Below are 20,319 nucleotides of genomic sequence, written 5' to 3'. Positions count from 1 at the left end.
TCTGGGATGGAGTCCTGCATCTAGCTCCCTGCGAGGAGCCTGCTTCTCCCTCTGCCTATGTCTCTGGCTCTCTCTGTGTATCTCTCACAAATAAATAAATAAAATCTTTAAAAAATAATAAATAAATGATGTAAACTGTGGTACATCCATACTCTAGAATATTATAGCCATTTAAAAGCTCCTCCACTCATCTTAATTCCCAGGCCAAGCCAACTAGAAATCAGGGTAGCCTACTAGACAAATCCAACTAGCCCATTTTCCTTTATCTTCTACAACTGGCCAGAAGAAGATGGTTGTCAAAGCAGAAGGTGACAGGTTTTCTAAAGTAGATTATGAACTTCATCCTGGAGCTGGATGGGATCATGCACTGGTTGCTCACCACTTGGATGAACTTTGAAGTGCCAAAGTGCTGAACTAAAACTTAAAAATTAAGCAGGTTATGGAAAAGTTGACAGAGCTTATTAAATAAGGGTGTTTTACGGGCTTTAAGAGTTAGAAATACACCTTCACACCCAGGACCCACCCTTTTCTTCGAATATAGAGTAATTTGAGAAAAGGTGCCTTTTAACCTAGATGTATAAGCTGCTTTGTCCCAGTATTCCTGGGTGACATTCTACTTGCCATAGCATACACCAATAGAGACATGTAATTTTGTTCTTTCCCCCCAATTCCTTATTCCAAATATTAATTCCTGATCTTTCCTACAGAGTTCATTGAAGGTAAAATGCTTCAGATGGAGCAATATGAATATGGCTTTCTATTTTTGCTCTCGTTTTTGGAAGTTTCTGACCTAGAGTAAACTGGAACTTGTCTGAGCTTGCTGATTAGAAAACTAGCAAGTTTCGCCTCTAAAAATAATTGAGTACTCTTCTTTGTATATCATGATGACACTACCAGATCTGAGTCGCTCTCCTGGAGCAGCAGTGGGCTCAGACTGAGTCATGCACCTACCCTTCTATCTGCAGTCAATCCTTCCTACCCTCTCATCTTTCTCCTCACCCACCCACAGACCAACCATCTCTGACAGGTTCCTCCATTCATTCTGGAAGCAAAGATACACATTTTGGAAATGGCTGGTCAGGCTCAGAAGTCTGGTCTAAAGCCACAGAAAAAGTTTTCTCTGTGCGACCTTAGCAGTGTCATTTACAGCTGACAAGAGTACACATTTCTGGAGGACAAATGAGCACTCGATTTCAAGAGCCTTAAGTGCATGCATATATGTGGACCTTGTAATTTATCTGGTAGGAACCAATCCTAAGGAAAGAATTAATGATTTACCAAAAGAATTTATGTCACAGAATAAATTTTTTTTTTTTGTCACAGAATAATTAATAGCACACCTCATAATCCTCATAAAGTTCCTCATCAAGTAAGGAACTGAATTGGAAACAACCTAATTAAACAATATCTTTCTAAAAGATAATTAAGTAAAATTATTGTAAATTCAAGTTACTAATTATAATACAACCAATAAATCTTGTGTTTTCAAAAAATATTTAATGACATAGAAAAGTGCCTAGAAGTCATATTAAATGAAAGAAAACAGTATACATATGGTATAATTACAGTTATGAGGAAGAAAAAGCAACTAGAAGGGAACCTCAAAATGCAAACAAAGTGGTTATTTCTGAACGGTGAAACTATCAGTGATCACTTTCTTTTTTTTATACTTTTAAATATTTTTCTTTCTTTTTTTTTTTCTTTTAAATATTTTTCAATACACTTGTCTAGGGCAGCCCGGGTGGCTCGGCGGTTTAGCGCCGCCTTCAGCCCAGGGCGTGATCCTGGAGACCCAGGATTGGGTCCCATGTTGGGCTCCCTGCATGGAGCCTGCTTCTCCCTCGGCCTGTGTCTCTCTCTCTCTCTCTGTGGCTCATGAATGATTAAATAAATACTTAAAAAAAATACACTTGTCTAAAATGACTGTGTTACTGATACAATTAGGAGGAGAAAGGTCTATAGATAGATTTTAAAGTTATACCTCTCAAAAAAATTAACATGAGGAAGAAAAAGAGAAGGAAAATGAGAAAAAAAATTCAGTCTTGGCTTCAACCTTCAAATCTAGCCAGGTTAGTATTTCCAATTTACATTAATATAAATATTTGTTAAATTGTACTACATTCATGCTAATCTAGGCAGATTTGGCAAGAAGCATTTCATTTGATCCTCTGAATTTTGATGAAAATCTTTCCTCTTAGGATATGAAAACTCTAATCCCTGACTGTTGTTTATTGCTGCCGAAATCTGTAAATGCTCAACTCCCAGACTACCCGATTATTCACATGTCCAACCTACCTTTTTACCTTAATTCAGACCTATGCTGTGAGTTGAAAATCTCTGAAAACCATCAGACAAAGGCTATTTTTCAAAAACTGACCTGCTGTGCTGATAAGCATGAGGAATGGATGTAGCCCTGTAGCACACTGCCACATTTGACTGCAGGATCTCAAGAAGAGAAAGGACAAAGACCATCATTTCCCCTGTGCTCCCACAATACCCTTCACGTGCAGGTCACCTTACAGAGATGATGTGTGTCTGAGTCATTCTCTCCTTCCAAATGATAAGCTCCTTGCAGGAAGAGACTGTGGCTTTTCATGTTCCTATTTCCAGTCCCAGGTACAGAACATGCCATTCAGCAGCTAATCAAAAAATGTTTCTGAGGGGCACCTGGGCGGCTCTGTCAGTTAAGCAGCTGCCTTTGGCTCAGGTTCATGTAATGATCCCGGGGTCCTGGGATCGAGCCCCACATCGGGCTCCCTGCTCAGTGGGGGAGGCTTCTTCTCTCTCTCCCTCTGCCTCTTTCCCTGCTTGTGCTCTCTCTCACTCTCTATCTCAAATAAATACATAAAATTTTAAAAAAATGCTTCTGAACTGAACTACATGGATATCCCTACCCACCCAAGATTAAGGAAAAAAAAATTATACTCAAGATAAATACACACACACATATACAACTTTGAGCATTAGGAAGAGCTACCAAATAACCCAGGAATTTATATGATTTAGGAGTTGACAAAAGCAGGAAATTAAATTACAATTCAGAGAATGTTTGGATATTACTATAGGAAGAGGTAGAAATTCTTTTTCCATCAAGGACTTCTGATCCACCTTTGGATTCAAATAAGAGCCACATACCAATAAAAGGCAATTTCATCTATTTTTTATCTTTTTCCTTAGAATATGAAATAAATATTGGCAAAGTATATAATATCTTCCCTAAATATAAGGAGTAATTTAAAAATATACTTGAGTTCTTATTATGGTCCACAAAGGAAGGCAAGAAAGGGTAGGAGGCACATATAATCACCTCAAAGGTGGCCATAGACTTTAAGAAGGACAACTCCCAAATTCAGTAGACATCAGAAAAGATATCACTAAAAATTATGCTCATAAGACTGGTATAAAATAGAGAAGATTAACCATATGCAGAAGCTCTCACATCCAAAAGGTTGTATAAACGTATTACAGAAAGGAATAAATGACTTTTTCAAACTCTCCCAGTGAGGTGGCAATCTAAAATGTAACAGTCAGGAGATAGCCTAGAATTTAGTCAAGGCCACTAGGATGACTGCACAGGTTGAGTACTGTACAACTCCAGGGTATACCATTCATATAATAATGCCTTTTGGAATTTTTATGGCTGTGAACAACCTGTGTAATTGTATGTGGCTGTCATGGATTTAACTAACACATATGAGTAATATTATAAAGCAGAAATAGAATGATCCACATGAGCTCTACAGCAGGGTGTGTCAACAGGGGGCCTTAATGACATTCTAGGTCAGATCATTCCTCATTATAGGGGGCTGTCCTGTACACTGTTGGATATTTAGATGCATCCCTGGTTTATACCCATTAAGTGCCAGTAATATCCCTATGCCCCCAGTTGTAGTAATTAAAAATGTCTCCAGACATTTTTACATTGCCAATGTCTCCTAGGGGGGAAAATTTTTTTCCCCTACTCCCATTTGAGAATCACTAATCTATAGAACAAAGAAGAATGGGGTAATGTTTGTTCAGCCCTGCTGAAGAGAAAGCAGATATTGCATCTGGCATATGTGAGAAAGCTGTGTAGTCTACATTAGATCCGGAATAATGCTCAAGGCAGTCTCAGAAGGAAATACCCTCACATGTGTATTTAATCCCCTTTGCTTTAATTCTACTTTTCAAGTAATGTCCTAATTACCAATTCATTATCGTGGGCACAGTAACTTAATGCTATATTTTTAAAAGAGGTTTTTAAAAAATGTAATGACATATAATGGTCCCCAGGTTATTGTCAACATTGACATTGGGCCATATACGAGGAAACATATGGAGAAACATTTGGAGTAATTGGTAATTTAGCAATGTGTTAAGATTAAATTTCTAAAAGTATAATAAAAAATCAAATAGTTCCTTAAATAAAAGAAACTAAACCAAAATTTTTTCCACAATATTTTCTACATTGAAAAGTAGAAATTAAAAAATATATATTAATATTTATATAATCTTAGTTTGAAAATCCTTTCTATATGAGAAACCATACAGAAATAGATATATTTGTATATATCAAAATTTAAAAAAACTTTTGCATGTTTAAAAAACAAAATATGAACAGAAACAGAAAATATGAACAAAACTAAAATGTAAATGACCCAAAGAAAATAGTCACAACATAAATTTTAGTGGTTCATGATTTTTAAATAGATAAAGCTTTTATAAATCAAATAACAAAATCTATACCTTGACAGAAAAATGGAGAAAGAACAGGAACAGACAATTCACACACAAACACACACACACTCTCACATACACACAACTTAGCCAACAAATATATGAAAAATGTTTAATCTTATCAACTGAATTAATGTAAATAAAAACAAGATAGTATTTCTTTATACATGTCTTTGATTAAAAAAAAAGGTAATATATAGCATATATTATATAAGTACCAATGAAGGTACAGACAAACATTCTCAAACACTGAAACACAGACTGGCACAATCTCAGGGGGATGGGCAAAATGGGGGAAGGAGAGTGGTAGGTACAGATTTCCAGTTATGGAATGAGTAAATCACAAGAACAAAAGGCACAGCATAAGGAATACAGTCGATGATATTGTAATAGTGTTATATGGTGACAGATGGTAGCTACACTTGTAGTGAGCACAGTATAATGTATAAACTTGTCAAATCACTAAGTTGTACACTGGAAACTAATGTAACATTGTATGTCAACTATACTCAAATTAAAATTTTAAACAAATAAACAAACAAATGGGCACAATCTCCCTGGAAGACAATCTGCACAAAGGTTTAGCTATAAGAATATTCATCTTTTTTTTTTTAAGATTTTATTTATTCACGAGAGACACACAGAGAGAGGCAGAGACACAGGCAGAGGAAGAAGCAGGCTCCCTGCAGGGAGCCCGATGAGGGACTCGATCCCGGATCCCGGGATCAAGCTCTGAGCCAAAGGCAGACGTTTAACTGCTGAGCCACCCAGGCGTCCCAAGAATATTCATCTTAATGTAATTCATAATAGCAAAAGCTTGGAACAACCTGTAAGTTGGTCAGCTGAAAAAATTATGGTACATTCAAATAATATCATGCAATCATTAAAAATTATAGAGGATGTGGACAATGTCCATGTTAATGACAGGAAAAAGATGCTTAATGACATGGGAGAATGTTCAGGGCACAATGGTGTTTTGGGTAAGAGACTAGGTCTGGAGTCAGACTGTCTGGGTTCAAATTCTGTATCCACCATTAATTAGCTGTGTGACATTAGGCAAGATAGTAACCATCTCTGTTTCTTTTTCTTCTTTCTTTCTTTCTTTCTTTCTTTCTTTCTTTCTTTCTTTCTCTCTCTCTCTCTTTCTCTCTCTCTCTTTCTTTCTCTCTCTTTCTTTCTTTCTTTTTCTTTCTTTCTTTCTCTCTCTTTTTCTTTCTTTCTTTTCTTTCTTTCCTTCTTTCTTTTTCTTTCTTTCTTTCTTTCTTTCTTTCTTTCTTTCTTTCTTTCTTTTCTTTTCTTTTCTTTCTTTATTTCTTTCATTTATGAGAGACAGAGAGAGAGAGAGAGAGGCAGAGACACAGGCAGAGGGAGAAGCAGGCTCCATGCAGGGAGCCCAACGTGGGACTCAATCCCAGGACCCCAGGATCACGCCCTGAGCTGAAGGCAGATGCTCAACTGCCAAGCCACCCAAGCATCCCTCTGTACCTGTTTCTTAATGTGTAAAAAATAGAACCCCTATGAAATAACGGATCTAGGCTCCGGCTATCAGTGGTTACTTAAAACCACAAGCAGGGGGGCACCAGTGTGGCTCAGCTGGTTAAGCGTCTGCCTTAGGCTCAGGTCATGACCCTAGGGTCCTAGGATAGAGCCCTGCATCAGGTTCACTGCTTGGCAGCAAGCTGTTATTCTCTCTCTCTCTCTCTGCTGCTCCCCCTGCTTGTGCTCTGTCAAAAAAACCAAACAAAACAAAAACAAAAAACAACAAAAAACCCCCCACGAGCAGGAAGGTTGATGGGGAAGTTTATAACAGATGTACCTGACTGGAAACACCATTAATCAATCTCACCGTCAGTAAAATGAGATAACCAGACATTATGTGCCTCCTATTGTGATATAACAGGAAATAGAGTATATATCATGCCTATGAAGTATTCTTACCCCCAGATCTGACCTGAATTTACCTAAGTGTCTAGATCTATTAACATACCAGAAATGTGGAGATTTAATTCCATTAAAATGAAGTTCAAGAACAATCAAAAGAAACTAATGGTGATAACAAGCTAGAATAGGGCTTACCTCTAGGAAGGGATGAAAGGAAACTTTACAGGTTACTAGAAGTTTTGATGTGAGTATACTTTATATACTTTACTGTGTGTATATGATACCTCAGTTTTTAAAAATGGAAAGGAGGGATCCCTGGGTGGCGCAGCGGTTTGGCGCCTGCCTTTGGCCCAGGGCGCGATCCTGGAGGCCCGGGATCGAATCCCACATCGGGCTCCCGGTGCATGGAGCCTGCTTCTCCCTCTGCCTGTGTCTCTGCCTCTCTCTCTCTCTCTCTGTGACTGTCATAAATAAAAAAAATAAAAATAAAATAAAGTGTGGTGATCTTTAAAAATGGAAAGGAAAAAAACTCCTGATTTTCACCACTGTCTAGTGGCAGGAAGACAAGTAGGCAGAGTTAGGGAACTAGACATGATGCCAAGAGGAAGCAGCAGTGTCCTGCATCCGCTCCCACCTGTGGGCCTTGTTCTGTGGAACTCCCCAGCTGCCAAGAAAAGTTGGGGGTAGGGAGAGAGCAAGGTGTGGGCCAATGAAACTAGGGTACTTTCTAGTGAAGTCTTACAGAGTGGTTGTTCCCAAGGATTTCCATATCACTAATAAACTAAGAATACTGGCTATGTTGTAAAAACAGGCTTTAATTTCACTTTAAGGATTTCAACAAGTCACCTCATCTACGCACTTGAACAAGTTGGTAATGTGAATTAGACATTAGCAGTTAAAGCTAAGGCAATGTCTATGGTTGGATACTTGGAAAAGTAGGCTATAGAAACATGAGAACTTTGAGAATTGATGGAGTTTGCTTTGAAATGCCAAAGGTGGGATCCCTGGGTGGTGCAGCGGTTTGGCGCCTGCCTTTGGCCCAGGGCGTGATCCTGGAGACCCGGGATCGAATCCCACGTTGGGCTCCCGGCATGGAGCCTGCTTCTCCCTCTGCCTGTGTCTCTGCCTCTCTCTCTCTCTCTCTCTCTCTATCATAAATAAATAAAAATTAAAAAAAAAATGAAATGCCAAAGGCTGTTTTGGAAATTGGGCTAATTATAGGAACATGTAAGAAGGAGTAAGGACTCCTTCCTACTCAACTTCCCACTTAGGACTCTCTCCCACTCAACCTGGTCCTTCATCTCCACCCCTAAGCCCTAGCCACGAGAGACTGAGAAATGTGTATTTTCGGTGTTCACTGTCCCAATGGTAGACGTTTACCAGAAGTTATAATGATAGAGTCTATGTATGGCATACATTCCTTTTTGGCTTTGATAATCCTAATGATACAAGCAAATAGAAATCAGAAGTTGCACTTGACCCTGTGATACTTTAAGCTTAACATTCACACCTCCTGTGAGAGAATGATTTCTTCTAATGGTGTACTTGTCTGGTATGTTTTCAGACGCATATTTAGGACAAGGCAAATACAGAGAGTTAGTCTTTCTTTAAAGAGTAGAAAACATTAAAAAAAATCATTTTCATGATATTCTTATATCACTAACAAAAAGATTTAAGTGGTTGGACATCTAGGTCCTCTTTTTTAGTCACAAGGGACACCCAGAAATTAGGAAAATTCAGGGCTGTATCTGAAGAAATAATGCATGGTTATGTAGAATCTTCGTAAATCTTTGAGTGTTGGTGAAAGAAGAATTCAGTGTGATTTCTCGAAGCAAGGGGCAAAAAGCTTGTTTGTTTTCCAAAATCTTCCCTATTGGGTAAAATTTACAAGCTCACAGACAAATTAGTCAAATTGAAGCTGAGATCACTTCTTTTTTTTTTAAGATTTCATTCTTTTTTTTTTTTTTAAGATTTTATTTATTCATGAGAGACACAGGTAGAGAGAGAGGCAGAGACACAGGCAGAGGGAGAAGCAGGCTCCATGCAGGGAGCCCGATGTGGAACTTGATCCAGGGTCTCCAGGATCAGGCCCTGGGCTAAAGGCAGTGCTAAACCGCTGAGCCACCCAGGGATCCCAGAGATCACTTCTTTTTATGCCTTAGATCACATCCTAGTGGACACATGATGGAGTTGCTGAATGGATACTCTATAACACTGGTCCATACTCAGTGGAGTATGACAGCTTCAAGCTGTCTATATTCAATGTAGCAGTCCATGGCTAAGTTTATATAATGCAAGTTAAAGAAAGCCCTTCCAATTCCATGTTATATAGCTTGATATAAAAATACTTACTGACTTATGGAGAAATTTGTTAATTTATCTTAATTTAACCCCTATCTTTAGAGTGAACAACTGTTTTCTTTGTCCTTACTCCCCAGTGTCTCATCTTCTAGTCCCATAAGGGCACTCAATAAAGAATAAATAATAAAGTATTTCTTTTCTTTAAAAAGAGCATACTTTAGGGATCCCTGGGTGGCGCAGCGGTTTAGCACCTGCCTTTGGCCCAGGGCGTGATCCTGGAGACCCGGGATCGAATCCCACGTCGGGCTCCCAGTGCATGGAGCCTGCTTCTCCCTCTGCCTATGTCTCTGCCTCTCTCTCTCACTGTGTGCCTATCATAAATAAATAAAATAAAAAATTAAAAAAAAAAAAGAGCATACTTTAAATAAAGTATTTTTTGTCTTTTGGGGCTTCTGGGTGGCTCAGTCATTTGGGCATCTGCCTTCAGCTCAGGTCATGATCTCAGGGTCCTGGGATCAAGTCCCATATCGGGCTCCATGCACAACAGGGAGTCTGCTTCTCTCGCTCTCTTTCTCTGTCCCCTCCTCCCTGCCCCATGTTTGTGCTCTCTCAAATAAATAAATAAAATCTTTAAAAAATTAAAAATAAGAAAGCAATCTTTCTTCTTAGCAACAATGAAAATGTATTGAGCTTATATTGTGTGCCAGACACTATTCTAAATGTTACCTTACTTAATCCTTATGCTAGCCCTACGAGGTAAGTGCTATTAATAGCTTCACTTTATATACTAGGACACTGAGGCACTAAGAGTTTAAGAAATGTTCCCATGGTCACACGGCCAATAAACGGCAGTTTGGGATTTCAATATAGGCACTGTGACTCAAGAGATCTTACTTACTACTCTCAGCCTATGTAGTCTGGAGCACCTTCCTTTGAGTTCATGGGCTCAATTCTTAGCACCACTTTACTTATCAGCTGAATGAGTCTTGGACAAACTGCTGAAGGTCTCTGCACCACAATTTCCTCACCTATAAACTGGGTCTAACAATAGCCTCTCTAGATAGGATTTTTTTTGGAAAATAAGATGAGATTATATATGCGGACGACCTGGCACACAGTAGCCAAACAAGAGCTAGAGCTATTCCTTCCCTGTCTGACATTCCTCTTCTTTTTATGCTTGCTGCTGCTCAGCAAGTGTGAAACTTCTCATTCCAACTCCAATGAAAATCAGGTCCCAACATAGCTCAGGAGAGGAGTCCAAGCGGTGGTAGGAAAATAGGCAACATTGCTGCCAATCTCTTAGTGGGCGTGTGGACATTTGCTAAATCCTTGAACAGGAGGTAGTTCATCTCAGCCCTGAAACTGTCCTCAGTGTTGGCATAAGAAATCTCCAAGGTATGCAGACTTTGGTTCCAAAGTGCCTCCCACCTTTTTCCAGACGATGGAAAACTCACCTAATGCTCTGACAATTCGCATCAGGACTTCTCCAACTTTCATTCTGGTTTCCGGTGTGTCTTTATCACTGTCATACTGAGCCAATAGGCCAAGCAAGATTTTCTCAGGGTATGCATCTGAGAGTAGGGCAACCCCTAGGATGAAAAATAAAAAGAAAGGATTCATTATGATTTGAAAATGTAAAGCAAATAAACCCAGACAGCCTGAGATGGGATGAACACTGAGACACTTAAATCTACCTCTGTGACTCTACCAGAAAGGCTGCCCTTTATATGGAATGATAACACAGTGAGTGCAAAGAACATGAGTCTGAAAGTTCAGTCTCCTGGATTCTTCTAGTCTCAGTCCTATATGATCTCTAAGATCACTTCCAGCCCCGACATTCTATGATTTATGGACTCTAGAGTCTTAAAGCAGAGGCTAGATGATTACACACTGTGGCAGAGATTCACACAGCAGCAGGAGAAGACAGGATTAAATACCCTCTGGGGAGCCCTCCAAGTCTGAGACTCTAAGGTTCTTTGACTAGTATCATTCCTGCCAACATATCAGCCCGAAACACAGCAGCGCTTCCTGTCTTTGCTGCAGTTCTCTGTTCCAACGTGAGTATTCTCTGTACGACTGGCAACGAGGAGAGTAATTTCCACAAGGAAATATCTTCAGAGCATTCTGGGCATGAGCAGTAGGAGACCTGTGCTTAGAAGCTGAGTTCCCTGATCAGAAACCGGGAAGGTCCTGCTCCTGAGTCCATATTTCAAGTACATTAGTAGTCCTCCCCAGCTTATCTGTAGGGAATTCGTTCCAAACCCCCCTGTGGGAGGCTGAAACTGCAGAGAGTTCCAAACACTCTATATTCTATGTTTCTACCTATACATACCTACCTATGATAAGGTTCAATTTATAAATTAGGCATAGTAAGAGATTAACAACAATAACTAATAATAAAATAGAACATAACATAGTTATAACAACATACTGTAATGTGTTATGTGAATGAGGTCTCTCTCCCTCTGTCTCAAAATACTTATTGTATTCTATACACCCTTCTTCTTGTGATTATATGAGATAACAAAATGCCTACATGATGAGCTGAACCACTAGATAACATAGTGGTTGTGACACAATGTTAGGTTACGACTGACATTCTGATGATTAGTCAGAAGGAGGATTATCTGCTTCCAGATCACAGGTGACCTCAGATAACTGAAACCGTGGAAAGCAAAACTGTGGATAAGTGGGGACTACAGTACTCGATGGTCCCTTCTGCCATCATGCCAGTACCTCCTAGATGTGTAATCATTATCTGAGCCCCACCCCGCAGGGAGCAAACTTCACAGGGGTGGAAAGAGGAGGGGAGATATGCTCTAAGATAGGATTAGAAATAAAGCCCCTGGTCTCAAAACTATATAAACAAGTTTTGAGTTCTGTTACTTGGGAGGAAAATGTCACACACTTCTAAAGAATATTAAGGAAGAAGAAAAGAAAAACAAAGGAAAGAAATACAGGTTTCAAAATACATTCAGGAGGAGAAAGCTTCTTTTTACCACCTCTACCTCAACTACGCTGGTCTCTCATTTGTGGCATGCTGCTTTTCTTTTTTTCCCCAATTGGTCTCTCTGCTTTTACCTGATAACCTCACTGCAGCTGGAACCATCTGGTTAAAACAAGTCAGGCCCCATCATTCTGCCCAAAGCCCTCAATGGTTTCCCCTTCTCCCCTGCTTATGAGCAACCTCAATCCCAACTACCTTTGCTTACTCTCTGACCTCCTCTTTTACCATATATTCTCCCTTGCTCACTGTCCTGCAACTCTGGCCTCCTCACTGTTATCCGAATAGACCAAGCTGCTTCAGGCCCATAGTCTTCCCCTGACATCCCCTTGCCTAGGCTGCTCCTCCTCCAGGTAAGGTACCCTTATGGCTTCCCCCCAAGCCCTATCATGTCTCTGCTCAAATATTACACTTACCACATACAAATGGCAGCCTCCTTCCCCTACTACTCTTTATCTCTCTCACCCTGCTTTATTTTTCTTCTTAGCACATGTTATATACAGTATTGGTTTATTTATTGACTGCTCCCCTCCTTAGAGTGTAAACGTTATAAAGTCAAGGATTTTTTTTGTTGCTCTCTGCTGTAGCCTCAATCCTAGAAGAGTGCCAGGACACAGCAAGTGCTCAGCAACTATTTGTTCAATGAATGAACTGATAAAAGAGTTCAAAGATACAGTCTTGATATAAATTTCAGGAATTAAGAAAAAGAAGATAGGGAAGGAGTAATAGAAATGCTTAAGAAAGGCAGCCCAGTGGCACAGCGGTTTAGTGCCGCCTGCAGCCCAGGGTGTGATCCTGGAGACCCTAGATCGAGTCCCACATCGGGCTCTCTGCATGGAGTCTGCTTCTCCCTCTGCCTGTGTCTCTGCCTCTCTCTTTCTCTCTCTCTCTCTATGAATAAATAAATAAAATCTTTTAAAAAAATGCTTAAGAAATCTTCATTTTTCATCTGAGTTTACCAATCTCCTATTTATTTCTTTTCCAATCTCCCATTTAAATCTGATATTTATGCAAAATCTACATACTTTTTTCTTTTAAGACTTATTTATTTATTTGAGAGAGAGAAGCAGAGGGCAAGAAAAAATCCCGAAGCAGACACCGCACTGAGCACGGAGCCAGACACAGGGCTGGATCCCAAGACCCCGAGATCATGACTTGAGCTGATATCAAGAGTCGGCTGCTTAACTGACTGAGCCACCCAGGTGAGCCACCCCTATTTTCTATGTTATAGGTTGTGATATTCCATTCTTTTATAAATCAGATATACACAAAGGCAGTACACCTGCTGAAGGCTGCACCTGTCTGCCTCTATTTTTGCCTTCCCCACCCTTATCTTTTCATTGCTTCCAAAAAGTCTGGGAAGTCCCTGCATGTCATCCTAAACCACATCTTCATTTATGTGGCCTCCAATTTTCTACGAGCAGAAGCTCTGCTCTTAAGGAAGGTTCAGGCTGTGGCAGAACCTGAATCAGGCAGTTTCCCTGTTGGCACAATATGACACTGCATTTGTAGTTAGTTATCTTCTGCAAAATGATGGGGAAGTTTTTGGAGGTCCAAGGTGGAATTAAAGATATATTTTGGTTGCACAAAGCATCTACTCTGGTAACAAAACCTGGTGGTCCTTTGGAAACTATCCCTTTCCCAGCCTTAGTCTATGTGGTTTGAGTGGAGCTAACTACTCACTTTCTCCCCTTCCATATATAAACTCATATCCCAGGTGGCCAGTTAGGACATTCCATCCCATGCCCACACAATGATGGGCTCAGGAATGGGCAATGAAACTCAATTCTGGAGCCCACATTGAAAGTACTGGGAAAGATAAGCTCTTTCTTCCTGTTGAAGTTATTAGCCTGGAGTTGCCTGTGGCCTCTATGTGGAGAAAGCCCACGCAAAAAAAGCCAACACAGAAGAGGGTCAAGCCAAGAGAGGGAAGGAAAAAAGGAAGAGAGCTGATGTCATGCTTTGAGACTCTGAATCCAAATGTACTTCCACCCACTAGACTCTCTGCATACATAAATCAATAAATATCCTTTTATGTGTATGCCAGTTTGTTTGATTTTTTTTTCATTCAAAGGAATCCTAACACACCCTTCTTCAGATTAAAAAAAGATTGAAATTTTTATTTATTTACTTACGTACTTTTCCTAATAATGCCAAACTTTTAACTCCACTAGGGAGCTTTAAATTCTTCCACTCTTGCATTAAAAGGTTGCTTAATAGCAAAGCCCAGTTTCCTTGCTTCCCACAGTCCCACGTTAGCAATTGTTTATCTTCTTGCTGGCCTTTTCCACACTGCTGCCAAATGGCCCTCTGACTATTTGAGTTTTACCTTCTAGGATACAGCTGCCACCTAGGAGTTTATAAATCCCTAGGGCAGCTCCCTCCTTACTCTTACACTAAGCAGTGAAGAGAATCATAAATGATGGTCAAGACTGCTAAACAACTAAAGAGGTGAAATTTCATGTGGCTGTTTTTGTTTCTTACTTGAAAAGTTCTCTGAATTTTGACAACTGAGGAAGCGAGACCATAACCTTCACATGACCCCTTGCCCCTCACGCCTGATAATTCCTTTGTAATTGAAAAATGGGGTAATTTCTGGGTCAGCCCAGGCTTCAAGAAAACATGACACATCAATCCCTTTGGCAATAAGAACCAAATGACTGTGTGATAAATACCTGCTTCTGCTCTGATCGCAGGAAAATGACTACATATTTCAAGATGTGGTTTAATAGATAAGTTACATAGAAGGAAGGTAAAGGTGAACCTAAAATGACCAGGGTTCATGAAAACATTCTGATCTGTATTTTCAGGGAAAGCATAGGATATAGACAAATTAACTCAACTGAAAAAATATTGTTAAAAGCACATTATGCAATAAAACGGAGACAGTCAACTCTGTAAAATAACCATTTGTCTCTCCAAAAGACTTTCCCTGCAAAGCCAGAAATGTGTTCTAATCCCAACGGTGTTGACTTCACGATGATTCCTCAGCAAGGTATTCAGTGATTCTGCAGACCTCCAGCAGTAAAAGAAGCCTAGGTATAGTCTTACCTTACACAACACTCTTGCGTAGTAGGAAAGATAGTTTAACTTAAATGTCTTTGCTGACTGACTCTATCCCAAGAAACTGCTAAGCCAATCTCCACTTTAAAACTAACCTCAGCCTCATTCTCCTGGGCAGATAACAACCTACCTCCCAAAATACCCACAGCTACTTGGAAAACCACCTATTCCCTCAAACCTCTCAGGTATTTCTGCTGACAAAAAAACTGTAAAAAACACAACACCTCACATATTGTGTGACTCCATTTACATGAAATGCCCAGACAAGGCAAGGCAGAAGAGAGAAAGTAGATTTAGTGGTTACCTAGGGCTGTAGGAGACAGGGGGAAATAGGGAGGGACTGCTAATGGATGCAGAATTTCTTACTGGAGCAATGAAAACTTTCTAAAATTGATTGTGGTAATGGGTATTCATTCTGTGAATATACTAAAACCACTGTATCATACACCTTAAATGAATGAATTGTATGGTATGTGAGTTATATCCCCAAAAGTTATTAAAAACACTGTAAAAGCCATTTCAGATCTACTCTTTTAGGTTTCTAGAATAGAAGAAAAAGGGAGAAGATAATATAGCACATCTTATATAAAGGGAAATCCAGTGCAAAGTATCAGCTTCCTTTTGTACTCAAATCTGTTTTGGTTGCCCCTGTAGGGTGAGGAGGGTGGACAGAGAGAAAAGGATTTCTCACCTGAATGGGGAAAAATGTCAAGTATTTCTTTTTTCACAGAATCTGTCTTACATGTGTAAGAAAATATACTATACGGGACAGGACGCCTGGGTGGCTCAGTGGTTGGGCGTCTGCCTTTGGCTCAGGGCATGATCCTGGAGACCAGGGATTGAGTCCCACGTCAGGCTCCTGCATGGAGCCTGCTTCTCCCTCTGCCTATGTCTCTGCCTCTCCTTCTCTGTCTCTCTCATGAATAAATAAATAAAATCTTTAAAAAATATATACTATGTCTAAAATTCTAAGTTCTGTGTTAAGCCAGAAACTCTAGGCATTTATCCTAGCAAATACACTAGCACAGTAGAAAATTACTTATGTACAAAATCATCACTGTAGTACTACTGGTAAAGAAAAGACTGGAAACAAACATTCATCAATAGAGGACTGATTAAGTTGTGGTCAGTCATATAACAGGATGCAGTATCCATTAAAAAAATAAAAAAGCTTTTTAAGAACTATTATGGAATAAATTCTAAGATCTACTGTTAGATAAAAAGCAAAATGCAGAACAAAGTGCAGTGTATATAGAATTCAACCATTTCTGTACAAAAGGGAAACACACTCATAAAATATTTCTGGAAGGGGGCATCTGGGTGGCTTACTCAGTTAAGTGTCTGCCTTCAGCTCATGTCATGATCCCAGGATTCCCTGCTCAAAGTCTAAAGTCGGCCTCCCCTTCTTCCTCTGCCTGCCACTCCTCCGGCTTGTTCTTGTTCACTCTATGTCAAATAAATTAATACAATCTTTCTAAAAATTTTCTGGAAGGATACAAGAGAAACTCGTGATTTTGGTTGTTTCTGGGGAGGGAAATGGGAAAGATATGAGAGAAGAAGAGAGTTTTTATTCTGTATCTTTTTGTACCTTTTGAACTTTGAACCATGTAATGTGATATCTATCAAATATAAATTTAAGAAATATAAGTCAAAAAGGTCTGTGATAAGGGGCATGGTCTTTTAAACTAAAAAAGCCTCTTTTAGAGGCAAGAGTAAAAAGAATTTATAATCAACTGTTGTAGAATGACCACAAATGTTTGTCTTCTCTTCCTCCTGAAATCTTTCAAGATGTGTGGGTCTCCAGGATCATGCCCCGGGCTGTAGGCGGCGCCAAACCGCTGCGCCACTGGCGCTGCCCAATAAAATCTTTAAAAGGAAAAAAAAAAGACATTGCCCACTTCAGATTTTCCCACTGGTGCCCCAGAAAACCAACCATGGCATCTTCCATGAGGAGCTTGTTTTCTGACCATTAACAGATACAGTGAATCTTTTCAGAGGGTTTTCAACAGTTCCATGGAACACTTTTCCATGCAAGAATTCATGGACAAGAAGTTGCCAGGTATAAATAGCAAGGATTGCTGATAGACAATCAGAAATTAAGATTCTAAGCATGGGTGGAGGCGCAGATGACTTTAGATTTCAAGCAAGAATGCAATATTCCTCTGTTATCTTGTTAAATATATCACTGAAGTTCAGGGAGGGGAGAAAAGTTGTCTGGAAGAGGACATCCCCCTTTCATTGTTTTTAAACTTTTTGTAAGTTCCACTGTCAGGGATTCCAAATATACATCCCTCTGAATATGGGCATGATGCATTTAAAATATGGCTTATATGAAATCAAGATATTACAACCACAAAAATATATGACAGTAAAATTAAATATTCAATGTAGCCCCTCCCCCAAAAAAAGGAAAAAAGGAAAAAGAGAGAAATATGTGTGAGCATTTTATTTATAAATAAGAAAGTAACCGCTAGAAGAAACTACTTAAAAAGGGGTAGGAAAGGAATGGTTATCTCTGGGGACTGGAACTGTGAAGGGGAAGAGGCAGGGCAGCGGATAAGCTTTTTGACTCATTACAAACTACGCTCAAAGTAATTAATAAAAGTAAGTTTGTTTTAAAAACTAGATAGAAGATAAAAGGCATGTTAAACCTATAGAGGAAATTCAGTGGAAGAACAATGATGGGTTAGAGAAGAGGTCAGGCATAGGAAAAATTTCCCTCTGATTACAAAAAGATCATCACTGATCTATGCCTGTCCTCTCTTGCAGCTCTATGACACAAAGATACAAACAGCAAAAACTTCACAAAAAGGGAAATATCCCTCCTTTAGCAGGGTGCTTCGGCTGTTACATCTGAGACCTCTCATTATGATGAAAGCCAACAATAATTTCAGCTCCAAGAATTCAGGAAGTTGCACAAACTGGGGAAGTTGGTTATTAAATCAAGGAAGTGTGAGGAATTCAACTGGATGGCTGGTCTGTCTTTGTAATTAGAGTAAATGACAGCGTCTAGATGCCAAATTATTGTTAAGTTTCTCTACAGCTCCAAAGCTATGCTAAGTGTGGACAAGCCCCAACAAATTTATAAAGACTCTGTGTGAGTGAGTGTTAACCAGGCCTGAAGAAAAAACAGGGTTAGAATAATAAACTGGCACAGTTAACAGCTAAAGCTTTGTAAGAACCATACCTAGAGTCCATCTCTCTCTCTCTCTCTCTTTTTTTTTTTTGAGTCCATCTCTTTAAGTCAGGACCCAAGTCATATATTCGAGGGGCACCTGGATGGTGTGGTCAGTTAAAGCGTCCGACTCTTGGTTTTGGCTCAGGTTCATGATCTCAGGGCTGTGGGATCGCACATCGGGCTCGGTGCAGAGTCTGCTTAAGACTCCTTCGCCCTCTCTCCTCTAATCCCCATGTTCCCTCTCTCTCTTGCAAATAAATAATCTTTAAAAAATAATAATAATATATCCAGACACTAAAACAAGGACAATCTATTTACTTAAATTGTTTTCTTCTTCCCGTTTTGGAGGGGAAATATGAAAAGGAATGAATAATCTACATTTGCTCCTAGTTAACTCCACTTGTTGGAAGTGCTTTGGATCACAAAATGTTATTACAATAAACAAAACCTAACAGCAAAGACAGTAACATTTAACATTTGCTGAATGTTTTCAACATGCCAGGGCATTCTGAGCTCTTTTACATGCATTCAGCCATTTAATGCTCCCAACAAACCTTTGAAGTTAGGTATTATTGTTAATATTCCTAATTTTACAAACGGAGAAGTTGAAAAACAGATGGGTGAAAAATATGATCCAAGATATCTGGCACACAGCAGAGCAGAATTGCAAACCTGCAATCGGCTACACTGTGGCCACCCGGGCAGCAATGCCAAGGACAAAGTAACTCTTCGAATAACAGTAGCTTTGCAAAAAAAAAAAACAGTAGCTTTGCAGATCTTAACTCCAAAGATAGCAAACCTTAAATTTTCAAGTATATGTTCTCAGCCTCACTCCATAAACTTTACTTTTGATTGAACTCCAAGGTCAGAGGGAGGAGAGCTGCTCTGCACATCGCATCCCTAAGAGATAGGCCAGAATTCTTTACTGGGTCTAGCTGGGCTTTGTAGGGACCACTTCATTCCTACTCGATATCTTTATTTAGCATTTCACAAAAGGAGATGAGTGATGCTAATGAAATTCACAAATGAGTCTGCCTTGAGATGTTGCTGACATTAGTGGTAACAGAGGAGCCATACAGAAGGAAATTGAGAACTTGAATTTTCACGAGTTTCAGTGTTTAACAAATGATCCTCAAACACCTCCACTCTATTTGATACTGCAAGCCCCCTAAATCTCTGGTTCTACTACCCTCCCCAAATAAACAAAATCCAAAACAGCCCCCAAAAGCTTAGAATCCACCTTCTCAGGACTGCCTGTCTCAAATACCAGTGCGTGATAGAGACGAAGGGGCAAGGAAGAATGCTGAGGAAAATGGAGCCTCGAGACTGCCGCCACCATCACAGGTTCTGTTGTATGTGCAGAAATTCGAACAAGGCTGCCTGGATGCAGAAGTGAGGAAGGAAGAATGGGAAGACAGCATTTACCTCTGCTTTCAGGGTAATCGCTGCCCTACACATTCAAAGAAACCCACATTTCAGTTGTTCCAGGGTTAGAAATAAAGGAGCAGGATGTCATTCATTTAATTCTATTTATGTAGCTTTCCAAGAGTCAAAGAGGACATCAACATTCTCTTCATGATATCAAAACATTTACTGGTAAAAAGAAAAGAGGGACTCCTGATTTCCCATAAAATAGGGAGTGGTTCTCTTTTAGCTGAATCTTGGTAAGAAAATAAAACTCTTTACATCTCCTAAAGATCCCAAGATGGGTGGTCCTGGTAGGAGGAGTACTACCTAATCTGCAGACTCATTTTTTCCAAAGTTTTCTACTGGCATTCCACCTCAAGCATACCCAAAAAGAAGCTGCAGAATCAGCAGAGCTGACTGATGTGTCAGGCTCTCATTCGTTATGAAGGAGCCAAAGCCTCCCCGGGGAGTTGTCACCTGGCCTGAAGCTCGAACAAGACAGGGCTGATCTTTCACGTTCTCTAGTGTCTCAGGGCTAGGAGACCTGCTCTGTGCTTTGGGCACCAAGCAGTGACACAGACAAGACACAGACTTCAATGAAATGCTCCTTTTTTTCCCCCGAGTTAAGCCTAGCACGAATCCTGATGATATGATTAAGCAAATCTCTGTGATAGGCACTCCAGGCTAGGACTTGCTTAGAAAGTGACTGTTGTTAAATCAGTAACTGTGATGTGTAGGACTTAAACTATAGTTTCATACGGAAACCGGG

The 20,319-nt window shown here is 39.8% G+C and overlaps 1 protein-coding gene across 4 annotated transcripts in view; it reads right to left on the bottom strand.

The window, feature by feature from the left end:
- Positions 1-20,319, bottom strand: part of TANGO6 (transport and golgi organization 6 homolog) — a 199,320-nt gene that overhangs the window by 78,818 nt on the left and 100,183 nt on the right. For all 4 annotated transcript variants that reach the window (XM_077888242.1, XM_077888251.1, XM_077888261.1 and 1 more), the window contains one exon: positions 10,353-10,487. In XM_077888242.1, the coding sequence (XP_077744368.1) occupies positions 10,353-10,487 (135 nt within the window). The remainder of the gene's footprint in view (positions 1-10,352; positions 10,488-20,319) is intronic.

This window comes from Canis aureus, chromosome 3 (genome assembly GCF_053574225.1).
Source record: "Canis aureus isolate CA01 chromosome 3, VMU_Caureus_v.1.0, whole genome shotgun sequence".
NCBI classification, from domain to species: domain Eukaryota; kingdom Metazoa; phylum Chordata; class Mammalia; order Carnivora; family Canidae; genus Canis; species Canis aureus.
Note: the sequence above shows the minus strand (reverse complement) of the source record. Positions and strands in the feature narration are given on the sequence as shown.